Raw genomic sequence first — 16,256 nt, forward strand, 5'->3', positions numbered from 1 at the left:
CGATGGCTTATGTCTCCGCTCTGTAGTATTATTATTTCTAGGTTTATTTTTCTCCTCTGCCCCTTGCCTTTCCTGTGAAGATTGTAACCTTTTGGGTCTCCATGCCCTGTGTTCCTGTTTCTCTTCTCTGAGCTCCTGCCACAGAGTGGTCCCTACAGCTCCACTCCTTTATCTTCTTGCTTAGTGTCACCTCTTCTTTCTTCCTGTAGATCTGGCCTTACGCACTTATGCTTTTCCATCTCTTTTCCATTTCCATTTTCCCATTAACTCTGCACATGCCAAAGTAATCGTCCCAGCCCATTATTAGTGTTACCGTTCACAGGCTACATGGTCAAATCCGTGCACATGATTGTCATTATTGACCATCCCAGATGTTGCTCTGTAGTATTAACCAGTCACTTAGAGGCAGAGCATTTCTGTATGAGTGCCATGCCTTCTGGGACTCATGTCTCCGCACACTCTGCCTACACCCTGCTTCGGCCATATGAGTATTCACTGCCTGTTAGGGTAGAGCTCAGAGCCCAGCCTTCTTGAGAGGCCTCTGGTGACCAAGGCACACGTGGATCCCGATGCCTCCCTCCAGTTTTAGCCTGTGCTGCCTGTTTCTGCCATTCAAACACTTGAGTAGAGACTGCTCCCCAGCGAGTCAGACTGTAACTCCTGACCACAGCTGTTATGCCTTAAAAGTTTCAATTTTTATTATATAACAGTGAGTATAGTTGTGTCATCTCTAAGCATCCTTCAGAAACTTAATTATATGACAGTTAACTCCCTTGTAAAAGAGTTTGTTTAATGAGTATTTGAAAATCCCACCATTTCTTGTCTGGTCCCCACATCTGTAACTGTGTTGAACGTCAAAGGCTAGGGGACTTAGACGCTCAGCGATTGGCAGAGATGCTGTAGCCTGGTAAGTCGTTGCTCCCCTTCAGTTGAGCTCTGGAAACCTCTCAGATCACAGCATTTTATTTATTTATTTATTTATTTATTTATTTATTTATTTATTTATTTATTTTTGAAGCCCCAGAAGCCCCTTGAGTGCAGTGATCCAGACAGCCACTATCTCTGGACCAGAACTGGCACTCACTGGGACTGGGTCAGTGGCTAAATGTTAATAGCACATTTTAAATTGTGTTTGTGTAGAAAGTGTTATAGCTGGGCGGAAACTAAGCAAACGTTTACCTGGTTTTCTCTGTCGAGCTCCATGACACCTGGCCCCTTAGGAATATGCCTGATCAGTTGTGTTGCAGGAGAGTGTCCTTAGCCATGGATACAAGCCTTTCCTGCTGTTTTGTCATCTAGGATGTGGAAGTCAAATGGATCGAATACCAGAACATGGTGAACTACCTCATCCAGTGGATTAGACACCACGTGGTCACAATGTCCGAGAGAACGTTTCCTAACAATCCTCTAGAACTAAAGGTTGGTATATTGCAGACATCCCAAGGGGTTGGTTTGATCGGAAACTTTAAGCTAATGCTAGGCTAACCCCAGAAATCTTAGAGTTCAAGATAAGTTGCCATTGGCAAGCTATTAATTTGTTGAGAATTGAAGGTATAATTTGAGCGATTCTGAAAGTGACATTGTCGGATTGTACATGAGTGAGAAATGCTAAGAGCCCACAGGATGCTGGAACAGGAGAGTCCCAGGAAGCTCACACACAGAGCACCGGTCAGGAGCTCGCCTCTCTCCTGCCCGGGGGCTTCTTTTGTACAGTACAAGGCACACCCTGCATGTTACGAATTTTAAATACAGATCCAACTAGACTGCAAGTGAATTTACAATTGATGGTCGAAGGCTGATGTTAGCGGCCAGGATTTGGAAAACCTTTGCTAATCATGTGGTCTTAGACACAATCATTGAGGAAGAGATGCCACAGCAGTATAAAGGAATCATGAATGCATTGCTTATCAAAGACTAAACTATGTCATTTTATACATTCGTATTTGAACTAGCAAAAGACGTTTAATTTTTCACAAACCACTAATATGACCACAGAGTAGCCTTAATTTTGACTTACTAAGGTTTGTTTTAACGCTGACTTGAATCTCAGAAGCTGTCATGACACAGCATAGGCCCCATGAAGGCTCTTTGTTGTGCTCACATCTGTTCAGAACATCTGTGGTGTGGCAGTTCTCATTGCTTCGGGGACTACGTCCTTGGCACAGAGTTACTGGTATTTGTTGAATAACAATAAGACCTTTTTTTATAGGGTCTTTTTTTTTGTAAGATGCCTTCCTTTGTGGATATGAACTGTTCTAGGGCATGAAAACCTGCCCCTAAGACTTCAGCATGGTGCCACAAAGAGTGTTTTGCACATAATGGCATTTGGTGATTAATGACTGATAGCAGCCTACAAGATTTTGGTTTTGGGTCGGTAGAGTTTTTGGATTTCATGTACAAATACAGTTATTTCCAAATGTATTCCTGGGGATTTTTGTTTGCTTGTTTGTTGACCATGGGCAAAGCTGTGTTTGTCTCTGACTTCTGTGGATCTTTTCAGTGTGAGTGTTCATACAGCTTACTTGCTAGTGGGTGGTATTGGAAAGAAAACATATCCCGAGGAATTGGCAAATTCACAAACCTTTATAGACCCTTACAAAAATGTGTTATGTGTTTTAAAGTAGCATAAATTACCCTTAACTAATTAGTATGCCCTTATTAAATGTGAAAGTGTTTTATTTATGCAATTTTAGTAAGGTTTTTCTTAAGTGGATATAATAACACTTTACAAGGTTTACCGATGGCATGATAATTACATGACTGGAGCATTTATAGCAGTAACATCAGCTAATAACACCCACCTTCCATTGTTAGGAAACAACCCCCAAAACAAAAAAAACAGTCGAAACCGACAGTGGTTCCGTGAGGCCACAGGTTGTTAGCCCTACACAGCTGCTGCGGATTCTAGACTGGAGCCCAGGAACAAAAGGGAGCAGGCCCTTTTCCTTTCCTTATGCAGATTGCATCCAACTGGTTTCTGGAAGCTAAAAGCCAGTGTGTGATGTTTGGAAAGCTCAGACTCTCAAGGATGTGCTTGGGTGCCAGGCGTTTTAACAGAGCCATTGTTTATTGTTTAGATTCCTGTGTAGCACATGTTGAATCGTGGTTCCCATCAACAATTAAATCCTGTCTATCCCTGTACAAACCAGCACACAACAGCACACAACTACACACACACACACACACACACACACACACACGCACACGCACACGCACACACGCACCTGGAGCACTGATTACAGAATTGATACCATGCAAGCAGACTGTGCACTCAGACCGTAATTCATTTCCCTTTCCATTGTAGGCACTTTATAATCAGTATTTACAGTTCAAAGAGAAAGAAATCCCGCCAAAGGAGATGGAGAAATCAAAAATTAAACGACTGTATAAATTATTAGAGGTGAGCCAAATGCTCTTCCGTACTTTAAAGCACTCTCGAGTTTTCTCTGATTCTTAGCGCTACGTTAGTTTTCTTGTTCCCTTAAGATCTGGATCGAGTTTGGGCGCATCAAACTCCTTCAAGGTTATCATCCGAACGACATTGAGAAGGAGTGGGGCAAACTCATCATCGCCATGCTCGAGCGGGAGAAGGCGCTGCGTCCTGAGGTGGAGAGGTAGGGATGCCATCCTAGATCCCGTGCCCGCTGCGGGATGGCCTCAGTCCTCGTGCTGTGAGAACGTGGTTTTGTTTTGTTGGTTGGTTGATTTGTTTTTCACTCTGTGTGTGTGTGTTCATGTCTGCCTGGGCACATATGTGTATGTGCATGTGGAGGGCAGAGTTCAACCTTGGCCTTTCCTCAGGAGCTGTCCCTTGTGTTGTATGAGACATGGCCTCTCACGGGGACTGGAGGCTCACACAAATTACATTTTACATCGACTTGTTGTTATGACCTTGGATAAGTCTCTTAGGTTTTTTCCCCCTTCTATTTCCCTATCTAGAAATGCTAACAAGTTAGAGAGTAAATTAGTGACTATGTAAAGGACCTGGTAGGTTGGATTGCTGTATGGAGTCTCGTCTAACAAGATATTATAGTCTAAAACAAAAACGTACCGAGAAGTCTTTCTCCAAGGGACCATAAATTGCCAGGGCCCAAGTTCGGAAGCTGGTAGGTTAGGGATTAGCTATTTTGGGTTTGTTGACGTTTTTCATATGGCTGCCTTCTCTCGTGGCGGTAGAAGTCCTTCCCTTTAAAGAGCAATAGCGACTGGGGCGTGGTCAGTTAGAGTACTTGTCTAGCATCCACAAAACCATGGGTTCCATCCGTAGCACCACGTAAAAGTGGTTGCATGGTATTTAGCATTTGGGAAGTAGAAGCAGAAGACTTAGTGAGGCAGAGGTTGGCCTGGGCTCTAACTGTACCTCACCTTAGCCTTCAGGAACCACCCACCCGCTCGTCCAAGTGCAGAGGTTCTAGACCTTCTCAGCAAATGCACTACCCGGAGCCGCTTGCCCAGCCAGCCACGACCCGTATGCTTATTCCCTTGAGGCTGTAATTCTACAGCCCCACTGCAGTACGGGAGGCTTGTCCTTGGTGACCATCCTCACAGCGAAAGGCATGTGTGACAGACAGGCAACTCTGGCTGCAGAGCTGCCACTCTGAGGAGCTGTCCTGTGCTGGGTTGCACCGTCCCCTCGTCACAGGGGTTGTGTGGTCTGTTGTTTTGGCAGGGAGTCTGCCTCACTCGCTGCTTCTCTTTACTCCTGCTCCTTCCTAGACTCCAGCCTTCACGTTCTCTCCAGTAGTGTCCCAGGCTGGGTCATATGCCTTTATTTATTTATTTTTTTTGGGGGGGGGTTCGAGACAGGGTTTCTCTGTATAGCCCTGGCTGTCCTGGAACTAACTCTATAGACCAGGCTGGCCTTGAACTCAGAAATCCGCCTGCCTCTGCCTCCCGAGTGCTGGGATTAAAGGAGTACACCACCACGCCCAACTGCCTTTATTTTTTTAATGACTAATAATTTGAAAATTGTTCAGGGTGCTTGCCTTGGTTATAATTTCATATTTCTTCATATGTCGTTTAAGCCACCTATTTCTTAGATTATCAGCTCTGAGAATGTAGAGAGGGGCTGTCATTTGGGGTCCCTTACCAGTGCCTTTGCTCAATGCCAGGCACATAACAGGGACACGCAGTGTAGCTGTGTCCTCACTGTCTCAGACACTGACTTCAGTGTGGTCATGGAGTAATGAATTAAAGATAATCAATATATTATACATGAATGCAAAGGCAAGTCCACCCTTTACTACTGGCTGCATCCCTGTTAACTCATAAAGTTACCATGTCTATATAAACAGAGCCTATGACCAAAATGAACTGTAAATGCTTAAAGTGCAGCCCTTACGGATAGTTAAAATGATGCATTAAACGAGCCATTTGAGTTAAAGATATCGAGAAAAGATAGTTTTGGACACTACAGCAGTATCTGAATTTGAATGTGCATCGTAATCCACTTTGTATTGCTACAGACTGCATACATACCACAGAAGAAGTTTATTTTCTAGGCTTGCGTTACGGTGCAAGTCTACTGTAAGCTCAGCACTTGGGAAGCTAAAACAGGGGCAGGGCAAGTTGCAGACCAGCCTGGACTATAGAAAAGACTGCCTCATACTTTAAAAAAAGAAGAAGGGAAGAAGTTGGTGACTCAGAGTTGCAGAGTTTGAGGGATGCAGTCTGGGGCTGGCATCTTTGAGGAACTTTGTGCTTCACCTTCCCCTGGTAGAGGGCAGAAAGGAGACTGAAGTGAGGTGGCCGGTGAGGAATCAATCAGATCAGCACAGGAGACAACAGATGCTCACTGAAACAGAAGAACTAATGCTTCATTGGCCACTGCCGCAGTAACCAAGCTGCCCCTTTGGTAAAGACACTCATTTATTCATGAGGGTTGAGCCTTGATGACGTCATCGCTCTTCCCGTCTTGGTCTGCTGTACTGGGGATTGTGTTTCCAGCACATGGCACTTGTGAGATACTTTCAAACCACAACAGCATGCTAATGAAATAAAGTAGTTGAGACTTCCAAGGTTGGGGAGCCAGTCTATTCTGGGTTAGGTTTATTACTTCAACTTGGAAGTCGTGTGATCATAGACAAGTTCTTCAGTGTCTAGGCCTCAGTTTCTTCATCTGTAACAGGATGTAACAATGCCTACCATGTTTGGTGGTTATGAGTTCAAGATGGGGTTTTGTGTGTGAAATGTTCCCTTCCCTGGTACACAGCAATTGTATAAGTGTAAGGCGCAGCTGTTCCTGGTTTCTCTTTTACTTGGTAAATGCTCTTTGAAAATTAAAATGTTTAACTCAGTTTGGCTTTCTCGAATTGGAGGTAGGGAAGTATTTGAATAAAGACCTTCATTTTTTTCTTGACACAAGTCTTTTGTGGGCACAGACCAGGTATTGCAAATTATAGCTCTGTGGCTTGGAGTGTGTAGGGGACAAACAGGGAAGAATCGATGTTCTTGGGTCCTGTACTCGTCTGTGTGAAGGAGAAGCAAGCCCAGACACATCGCACTTAGTTACTGAGCCGGTATTCGGCCTGGAGTCTTTGGCTTTTAGAATCCGAGCTGTCGTGGCTTAGGAGAGAGAGTCCATCGCACAAAGAAAAGTAATTGAACATTTTTCCAGTTAATTTAATGTGGTGGACAATTGAAGAGATGGTCAAATGGAAACAGATTTGGTTTCTCATTAAATTCGTGTGCTTGTTTATTGATATTATTGACTTATTGATTGATTAGTCCAGCATTTTACCTTGTGTTAGGAAGCACATGGGATCTGCTTGCTGTCCAGCATCTGTCCAGCTGTGTGATCTGGGCTTTGTGTTTCTCGTCGGTGCTCAGTATTGATAGAATTACCTTCACTGGTGCTACCTGGCTGGGCTCCTGTGTACCTGAGTTGTTTTTTTAGGTGGTTGAAGCTGGATGACTTTTGGCGAAAATATTTGGCATATCTTTCCCAGTGACGCCCAATCGCCCTGCTCTGCCCGTACTTGCAGGGCTTTAATGCCGGCTACAAAAGGCAAACCTCAGCAAGCAAATGAATGGCTGTAGGCAGGATTCTTTAGAATAGTTATCAGCATAGTATTTGCAGTGCATTGCATATGCACGCCGAAGCATATTTAAGGATCCGTTAAAGCCCTGCCCCTCCTTTTAGACTGCTTTTCACCTGGTTGAAGTTGAGCTTTCTCGTGGTAGAAGTCCTATGCGCATGGTCCTAGGATAGCATTTCAGGACCAAAAATGCAGAGCAGTAGCTACAGTTACCGTAGCAGTGACTCTGTGTTTAGTAACACTACCAGCACTCGGACTAGTCTAGATTCCAATGAGAACCTCCTGTCCGTTCATTGTGGTCCCACGCTGATCAACTCCTGCATTAGCTTCAGTAATGAGTCCTTGGATGGACACAGGTACGCAATCTTCAGCACGAGGTTGTCTTTCCTTCCTTACAGGGGTCGTATTTCAGGACTGGTTAGCTCTTTGACTTCAAAAAAGAAAAAAAAAATTTTTTTTTTCCCTTTTGACCCTTTTAGGTTGGATATGCTGCAGCAGATTGCCACCCGAGTTCAGAGGGATAGTGTCAGCTGCGAAGACAAACTCATCCTCGCCCGAAATGCTCTCCAGTCTGTAAGTCGACTTCGGGGGCCAGGGCTTGCTGTAGAGGGCTGGTGTGTGCTCGGGTGAACTGGAACCTTCCGTAACAGTTGGTTGACTCCTAGTACCTGTTCTCTGCATAGCTTTGAAGGATTAGGATTGCCATTTCCTCTCCTGGGAGGCAGGGAGTGAAGGGCAAAGTGAACCACAACAAATGAAGCCCAAATCGGCGTCTCTCCTAATATTTTGGAGTTTGATGTTTAAAGCTGGTTTCGACCTCTCTCTTTACGGAATTAATGCCGAGTTCTCTCAAATATAGGATTCCAAAAGATTAGAATCGGGAGTACAGTTTCAGAACGAAGCAGAGATTGCCGGGTACATACTTGAATGTGAGAACCTTTTACGCCAGCATGTGATTGATGTACAGATTCTGATAGACGGGAAATACTACCAGGCCGATCAGCTGGTGCAGAGGTAGGAGCAATCCTTATTTCCTTTTTTTCAGTAAGTGTGAGAACATGATGGGAATATACAACATACAGTGTGTGGATGGTGATATTTCTATGAAAACAAGTAGAATCAACATGTATAATTAACTTTTAAAAATCTAATTTAGTTTTTTTTTTTTTTAACTTATTCACTTTACATCCTGCTCCCTGATCCCCTCCAGGTCATCCACTCCCACAGTCCGTTCCCTAACCCCCTCCCTTTTCCTCTGAGCTGATAGGGCCCCCTGGGTAGCCCCCAACCCTGGCAGCTCAAGTCTCTGCTAGGCTAGGTACTTCTTCTCTCACAGAGGCCAGACAAGGAAGCCCAGGTAGTGGAACATATCCCACGTACTGGCAACAACTTGGGACGGCCCCCTGCCCTATTCCAGTGTTCAGGACCCACATGAAGGTCAAGCTACATATCTACCACACATGGGCGGGGAGGCCTAGGTCCAGCCTGTGTATGTTCTTTGGTTGGTGGTTCAGACTCTGAGAGTCCCAAGAGTGCAGGTTAGTTGACTCTGTTGGTCTTCCTGTGGAGTTTCTATCCCCTTAGAGGCCCACAATCCTTCCTCCCTGTTTTCCATAAGAGTCCCCAAGCTCCTCCCACTGTTTGGCTGTGGGTGTCTGTATCTGAGTCAACTGCTGGGTGGGGCCTCTCAGAGGAAAACATGCTCCTGTCTGCAAGCATAACAGAGTATCATTAATAGTGTCAGGGATTGCTGCTTGCCCATGGGATGGATCTCATGTTGGTCTGGTCATTGTTTGGCCATTTCCTCTGTCTCATTAACATTTACTGTCACAGAAATATTGGAGTCATTAAAATGAATATTTTGAATGCCTATATTTATTTCCAAGTGTTCAGGATATTTATGTGGGTCTTTGGATGTGGCCCAGAGGCAGAGTGAATATTTAAGTAGGCCAAAGTTAAGGCCCTAGGTTTAGTCCTCAGACCTCTAGATGATGATGAGGAGGAGGAAGAGGAGGAAAGGGAGGAGGGGGAGGGGAATTTATAACATTAGAAAAAGAAAAATTGTATGAAAGGTTCTCATCTTCAGTTTTCTGTTTACTCTGTTATAAAAATAACCAAACGTTAGAAAAAGAGACATGGGCTGGTGAGATGGCTCAGTGGGTAAGAGCATCTGACTGCTCTTCCAAAGGTCCTGAGTTCAAATCCCAGTAACCACATGGTGGCTCATAACCATCTGTAACAAGATCTGACGCCCTCTTCTGTAATGTCTGAAGACAGCTACAGAGTAATTACATATAATAAATAAATAAAGCTTTAAAAAAAGAAAAGAAAAGAAAAAGAGACATGTGTTAGCTAAAGCTGTGTATGGTGGCACCCACGTGGATTCTCTGCTCTTGGAGGCTTAGGGGACAGAGTCCTAGATACAAGGACTTGCAGGAACTACATAGCAAGACTCTACCTCAGGAAGAAAAGGACCATCAAAAAATGAACAACAAATCCAAAACCTATCTGAGGAGGTTATGGGAGCAGAGGGAAGAGAACCTGACGAACCGTAGTCTCTGTCTCTGTGTAAACTGTTGTGAATCACGTTTGAGCCAGTGGTTCCACTTCTGTGAGCCAATGCTCATTTTCTAGTAGATAATAAGTAGATAAAATTAGAAGAACTTTATGTTCATGCCAGACATAGCTTATAAGAAAATTTATTATCCTATTATATCAAATAATAGAACCATCACCTTATGGTATATAATTATGTTCCTTATAAGTGCCAGTTATAAGAATTAATAATGTGGAGAGTTCTCACAGTGTGATACTCATTAAAAAATAAACATGAGGCAAAGTTTTATCAAGATGGTTTCAATGATGTTTTTTAAAAACAAAATAGACATTTCTCAAGCAAGTAGGTTTGCAGAACAATGGCTGGAAGCAGAGCTCCTGTGTGCCTTCTTGGGCCAATGCTACCGTTAGTGTCTTGCAGCAGCGGTACATGACTGATGGGTACCATTGCAGAGCCAGTGCTGATCACTGGCAAAAGCCAGTGGTTTGCATTAGTCTTTTCTGTCCCACCTCAGATGTCTCTGTTCTTCACAGGGTTGCAAAACTGCGTGATGAGATTGTGGCCTTAAGGAACGAATGTTCCTCAGTGTACAGCAAAGGACGCATGCTGACCACGGAACAGACCAAGCTCATGATATCAGGAATCACTCAAAGCTTAAACTCAGGATTTGCACAAACCTTACACCCCAGCCTGAACTCAGGGCTAACCCAGAGTTTAACCCCTTCCTTGACGTCTTCTAGTGTGACTTCTGGCTTGTCATCTGGGATGACCTCCCGCCTGACGCCATCAGTTACTCCGGTGTATACACCTGGGTTCCCATCAGTTGTTGCTCCAAACTTCAGTTTAGGGGTAGAGCCAAATTCATTACAGACTCTGAAGCTAATGCAGATCCGAAAGCCCCTTCTCAAGTCGTCTTTGCTGGATCAGAACTTGACGGAAGAGGAAGTCAATATGAAATTTGTTCAAGATCTCTTGAATTGGGTTGATGAGATGCAGGTAATGTTTATCTCGGTTGTTCAGTCTTACTCTTGAAACAACTTCTTCCTCCTCCTCTTCCTCTTCTCCTCCTCCTCCTTGTTCTTTTTCTCCTTCTCCTTCTCCTTCTCCTTCCTCTTCCTCTTCCTCCTCTTCTTCTTCCTTCTCCTCTTCCTCCTCCTCCTTCCTCTATAAACCATTATTTTACTATTTTAGGTGCAGCTGGACCGCACTGAATGGGGCTCAGATTTGCCAAGTGTTGAAAGCCATTTAGAAAACCATAAAAATGTTCACCGAGCCATTGAAGAATTTGAATCCAGCCTTAAGGAAGCTAAAATTAGTGAGGTATATGAATTTTTGTGTTTTAAAATATTTTATTGTATTTTGATACTATTTTCTTTTTACTTAAAGACCCTGTAACTCAGTAATTAGTATTAGTCAGAACTTAATAAGATCCCTGACTCCCCATGCCTTTGTTCCCATATTTTAGATTCAGATGACAGCGCCTCTGAAACTCTCTTACACGGATAAGTTGCACAGATTAGAGAGTCAGTATGCTAAACTCTTGGTAAGGATTTTCTTTTTCTTTTTAATTTGTTTGCTTTAAGCATTCTGTTTTCATTATGCCTGTTGCAAAACCATCTGATTCTTACGACGGGTTTTCATTTAAAAGAATACATCCAGGAATCAGGAGCGGCACCTAGATACACTCCACAACTTTGTAACCCGCGCAACTCACGAGCTCATCTGGTTGAATGAAAAGGAGGAGTCGGAAGTTGCTTACGACTGGAGTGAGAGAAACAGCAGTGTTGCCCGGAAGAAAAACTACCACTCCGTGAGTCTGCTGCGCTCCGCTCAGGTGCCAGCCCCGGACCCGAAGAGCTTGCCGCGTTTCTGATATGCTTCTTGATGCTTCCTCCCTAGGAACTGATGCGGGAGCTGGAGCAGAAGGAGGAAAGCATTAAAGCCGTTCAGGAGATCGCAGAGCAGCTGCTTCTGGAAAACCACCCAGCCCGTTTGACCATCGAGGTAAGAAAGGTGGAGGCGTGGGCTGATTTTTGATGCATCAGCAACCTTAAACCTAGTCTGCTAGTGAAAAACAAAACAAACACTTCTGAGTGCTTACTACAGTGTGGCTCGAAAATAACTGTCCCAACAAGTCATGCTGATCTTCTTCACCATCTCTTAGGATAAAGGCAGCAGGTTATTTTTAGGACCCATGGAGCTCCTTGTGGGTAGATTCATCTGATGGAGTGGAGGGGTGTTCTGTGTACTTAGCATGTATAACAAGCAGAAATGTAGCTTAATTTGAGGGAACAAATAATATGTATTTCTAGATCCCCAGAGGCAGCTAAGTGCACATCTGTAGGAACACATGCCTGACCGCAAAGACAGGAGCAGTGTGACCTTCCAGGAGGAAGCTAGATCAGGCTTTAACCATCCTTAATGCACACAGAGCGCCCCCTCCTGGGAGGCCAGGAATTGCACCTTCTACATAAAGAGGTTTCATAATTCATGATTAGATGTGTTAAGTATTTTTTCTTTATGAAAGATAAATACTGCATTAAAAAATAAGCATTCAAATAGATGAGTGTTTTAAATATTATTATATATTAAATGTAATAATTGCACTGATCTGAAAGTGCATACTTCTTTTTCTACCCTCCCCAAATCTTCCTCAGAAGAAAACTACAGATCTGTGTTAACACACACATTGTATGGCTCAGTAATATAAAAATCCAGAAATGGTGGATAATGAGATGCCATAGAGAAAAAGCATATTTGGGATTTTAAAAGTCAGGTGTCAGAGTTAGTGGCCAAGGAGTAAGGAGAAGGAGGAGTTTTATGAATAGTGGTATTAGCTTGCATTCATTTCAAATGTAACATTGTCATGTAAAATAGCTATACTTTCCCCTCAGATTTTAAGAAAAATATTTAAGAAATTTGAGAAAAAACATCTGGACTCATTTTAAAATTAAGATCAGTTTAAACTTTAAATTTTAAATTATTAGTAAAAGGAGGACCTCTCAGATAGATTTAACTACCCCACTTTTCATAGTTCAGTCCACTACTTTTTTTTTTTATCTGTATAGTAGAATGTCTTGTCATTCCAAACCATCAACATTGATCTGGGTGTGACAGCTCACACCTATAATTCCAGCCTGCAATGGGAGGCTGAGACAGAGGGATTACCACAAGCTTGGGCTGTATAGTAAGGGACAATTTGTCTGAGAGGTGGGGGGAGGGAGAGAAAAACAGTATAAAAATATAAATGTGTCAGTGTTGCCATGCAGGGTCAAGCTGCAGGTCACACATGTGTGACCCACACTTGAGGCCGCCAGGCGCCCTGCGCCTTTTTCTCTGCCCAGCTTTCACTGTGTTCTCTCCCTCAGGCATACAAAGCGGCCATGCAGACACAGTGGAGCTGGATCCTACAGCTGTGCCAGTGTGTGGAGCAGCACATTCAGGAGAACACTGCCTATTTTGAGGTACATGAGTAGAATCACATTTTGAACAGACAGCGTTGCTGTTTGGGCCGAGGTACAGAAATACCACAAAGAAACGTGTGCAGAACACACAGGGAACTGGTTTCTCATCTTAGAGGGGAAAGTCTAGCTAAGGAAGAAATCCTATGGCTGGATGATGACTTTAGTTGGCAAATTGTTTGCACTGAGTTCAGTCCCCAGAAACTACACTTACGAAAAAATAAAGTGAGCGGAGAATTCCTGAGGCTTGCTAGCCAGCCAGCCTAGAGAAATAATGAGAAATTTATTAATAATTAGTTATACTTATTATTTGATAATACTTATTAATATAATTAATCAATAAAATATATTTATATATTTGTAATATACATATATAATATATTATAACATATAATTAACATAAATATAATATGGATAGAAGTATAATAATAGAAATAATAATTATTTTTAATAATAGATAATTATTATTATATAGGCTCAGTGAGAGACCTTATCTCAAAGAAATAGGGTGGAGAAAAATGAAGAAGCATCCAGTTGTTGACCTCTGATTTACACACACACAAATTCTGTACAAAAACGATTACTCTAAAAATTTGTTCAATATTAAAGAAAAATATTTACTATAGAGTCAACCACATAAAGACTTCATTTTTTCTTTAGAAATTTTAATATATTGTTTGAAATTCCACCACTACTTAAAAGATTGATTGAACCCTAAAGAAAAACAGGCTTTTGATCAAAATAATATAAAGCCAAAACATAATTCATAATATACATGCACACTTTGCATAATTAGTATTCAACTGTAGCCACCCAAGTTAAAGATTAGTGTCAGCTTCAGAAAGGATGTTGCTGCTGTTGCTTTGTGCTTTGATTCTGCCTTGGCTTGTCAGCGGTGCACAGAGTGCCTGGGCACCAGATTTGACAATTCTGCATTTTACTGGCCTTTAGTGTACTACAGCTGCCAAGTTTTCTCTCTTTAGTTTTTCAATGATGCCAAAGAAGCCACCGATTACCTAAGGAATCTGAAAGATGCCATCCAGCGCAAGTACAGCTGTGACAGATCCAGCAGCACTCACAAACTGGAGGACCTCGTTCAGGAGTCCATGGTAAGGATGCAGAGACTCTGGGTTTTGCCATACAAACAGGGTAGATTAGTGTTTTGTTCTGTTTCTATGTTCTATGTTACATACAGATTTGTACTTCAGACACACAGCTGTCTCATTCAATGGAGACTTTCGTTTGGGTACTTGTTGATGATGTTGTTTAAATTGCTTTAGCAGTGATGTGTGTGATCAGTTTTCACCTCTGGAGATATAACAATGGACAAAGCAGGCAGGAACCACCCTCTCTTGTGGTGCCTAGATATTAAAGGGTAGCAACACAGTCTACCTTAGATAAACAAAATGCTTGTAGACTGTTACATAGTCATAATGGCAAGGAGGAAACAAAATAACCATAGACTGTTACATAGTAGTAATGGAAACAAAATAACCAGACAAAATGAAGAACAAGGGCTTGGAGAGGGGTGGGAGGTGTGGAAGGTGTCCCCAGCAGTCAGGGCATTGTTCCATGATGATGGTTTGTGTGAGTCCCAGTGGGATGGGAAGTTCGAGTCATGAATTTTAAAATCCCTCTGTGTTTGCTAACTAGGAGGAAAAGGAGGAGCTCCTGCAGTACCGGAGCGTGGTGGCAGGTCTGATGGGACGAGCAAAGACAGTGGTGCAGCTGAAGCCAAGGAATCCTGACAACCCACTTAAGACGTCCATCCCCATCAAAGCCATCTGTGACTACAGACAGATTGAGGTACTTGTAATTCTCAAAGCAGACTAAATACAAAATGACGTCCTAATGCTTCCTAGTCAGAAGGCATTTCTCTGTCTCATAAGATACATATATATAATAATTCCCAAGATCGAGTATGGAGGAAGATGAATTGGTGGTGACCTCAGCTTTCCTTTCTTTCATTTAAAACCAGATAACCATTTACAAAGACGATGAATGTGTTTTGGCAAACAACTCTCATCGAGCTAAATGGAAGGTCATCAGTCCTACTGGGAACGAGGCCATGGTCCCGTCTGTGTGTTTTACTGTTCCCCCACCAAACAAAGAAGCAGTTGACTTTGCCAACAGGTTTGTATGGTTTGGGGCCTTTCTGAAGGTTAAAGAAGCCATCAGTACTGTGTCAGGGACCTACGGGGTTGGAAGGTTCTGGAGCTACTACACAGGGGCCATTTTAGAAATAAATATTTGTAGCATCTTTTCAGAAATGAGTAAAAAGGCCTAAAATCTGTATTTTCCTGTATGTATTTCAGAATTGAGCAACAGTATCAGAATGTACTCACTCTTTGGCATGAGTCTCACATAAACATGAAGAGTGTAGTCTCCTGGCACTATCTAGTCAATGAAATCGACAGAATTCGAGCTAGTAATGTGGCTTCGGTGTGTATGACATTATTTACGATCCTCCCCACTCAGATGTAACTCCTGGCACTATGCCATTAATCCAACAATCTCTGTTCTTTAGATAAAGACGATGTTGCCTGGCGAACACCAGCAGGTTCTCAGTAATCTCCAGTCCCGCTTGGAAGATTTTCTGGAGGATAGCCAGGAATCCCAAATATTTTCAGGCTCGGATATAAGTCAACTAGAAAAGGAAGTGAATGTGTGCAGGAAGTATTATCAAGAGCTTCTTAAGTCTGCAGAAAGAGGTAACACGTGGGGTTGCTGGTTTTCTTTTCCCTGGGGGGGGGGTCATCTAGACTCACGTACTCCCCTTGGAAATCTCAGTCTTAGGTATATTATGTCAGTCAACAGTGACATGCATGCAGGATTGCTGAACTGTATGAAAATGTGTGCGTGTGCAGGGGATGTAACTCAGGAGCACATAACTTCATGCATGAAGCCCTGAGTTCAATTCCAGGACCACCAATAACAGTCAGAACTTCTGAGCTAGGAAGATGCCAGATAAGATCATTAATTCTAAACCTGGAGTAAATAAAAATGGCCCCCACGCGGTGGGACAGACAACAGTCTCACCTCATCTGTGTGAAGCACATTTGCTGTGCTTTACCTGGCAACACTCAGAATGGAGGTCCTTAAGGCTCACGAAAGATCTGATTCTTTTCCCATGTCAGGTTTTACACGGGAGTTAATGCAAAGTACTTTACTTAGTTAAGTTTTATTTAATATCAATCTTAG

General features: G+C 42.9%; 1 protein-coding gene across 13 annotated transcripts in view; it reads left to right on the forward strand.

The window, feature by feature from the left end:
* Positions 1 to 16,256, forward strand: part of Dst (dystonin) — a 196,767-nt gene that overhangs the window by 40,276 nt on the left and 140,235 nt on the right. For 11 of the 13 annotated variants that reach the window (XM_029539067.1, XM_029539069.1, XM_029539066.1 and 8 more), the window contains 16 exons: positions 1,300 to 1,419; positions 3,305 to 3,400; positions 3,487 to 3,614; positions 7,517 to 7,610; positions 7,897 to 8,051; positions 10,128 to 10,590; positions 10,786 to 10,914; positions 11,060 to 11,137; positions 11,243 to 11,404; positions 11,494 to 11,598; positions 12,963 to 13,058; positions 14,039 to 14,164; positions 14,709 to 14,861; positions 15,034 to 15,188; positions 15,371 to 15,497; positions 15,583 to 15,766. In XM_029539067.1, coding sequence (XP_029394927.1) covers positions 1,300 to 1,419; positions 3,305 to 3,400; positions 3,487 to 3,614; positions 7,517 to 7,610; positions 7,897 to 8,051; positions 10,128 to 10,590; positions 10,786 to 10,914; positions 11,060 to 11,137; positions 11,243 to 11,404; positions 11,494 to 11,598; positions 12,963 to 13,058; positions 14,039 to 14,164; positions 14,709 to 14,861; positions 15,034 to 15,188; positions 15,371 to 15,497; positions 15,583 to 15,766 — 2,371 coding nt within the window. Of the gene's footprint in view, positions 1 to 1,299; positions 1,420 to 3,304; positions 3,401 to 3,486; positions 3,615 to 4,992; positions 7,394 to 7,516; positions 7,611 to 7,896; positions 8,052 to 10,127; positions 10,591 to 10,785; positions 10,915 to 11,059; positions 11,138 to 11,242; positions 11,405 to 11,493; positions 11,599 to 12,962; positions 13,059 to 14,038; positions 14,165 to 14,708; positions 14,862 to 15,033; positions 15,189 to 15,370; positions 15,498 to 15,582; positions 15,767 to 16,256 lie in introns of those variants that run through there. The other 2 variants (XM_021197351.2, XM_021197349.2) reach the window with 2 other exon arrangements.

The sequence above is a fragment of the Mus pahari genome, chromosome 5 (genome assembly GCF_900095145.1).
Source record: "Mus pahari chromosome 5, PAHARI_EIJ_v1.1, whole genome shotgun sequence".
In the NCBI taxonomy this organism is placed as follows: domain Eukaryota; kingdom Metazoa; phylum Chordata; class Mammalia; order Rodentia; family Muridae; genus Mus; species Mus pahari.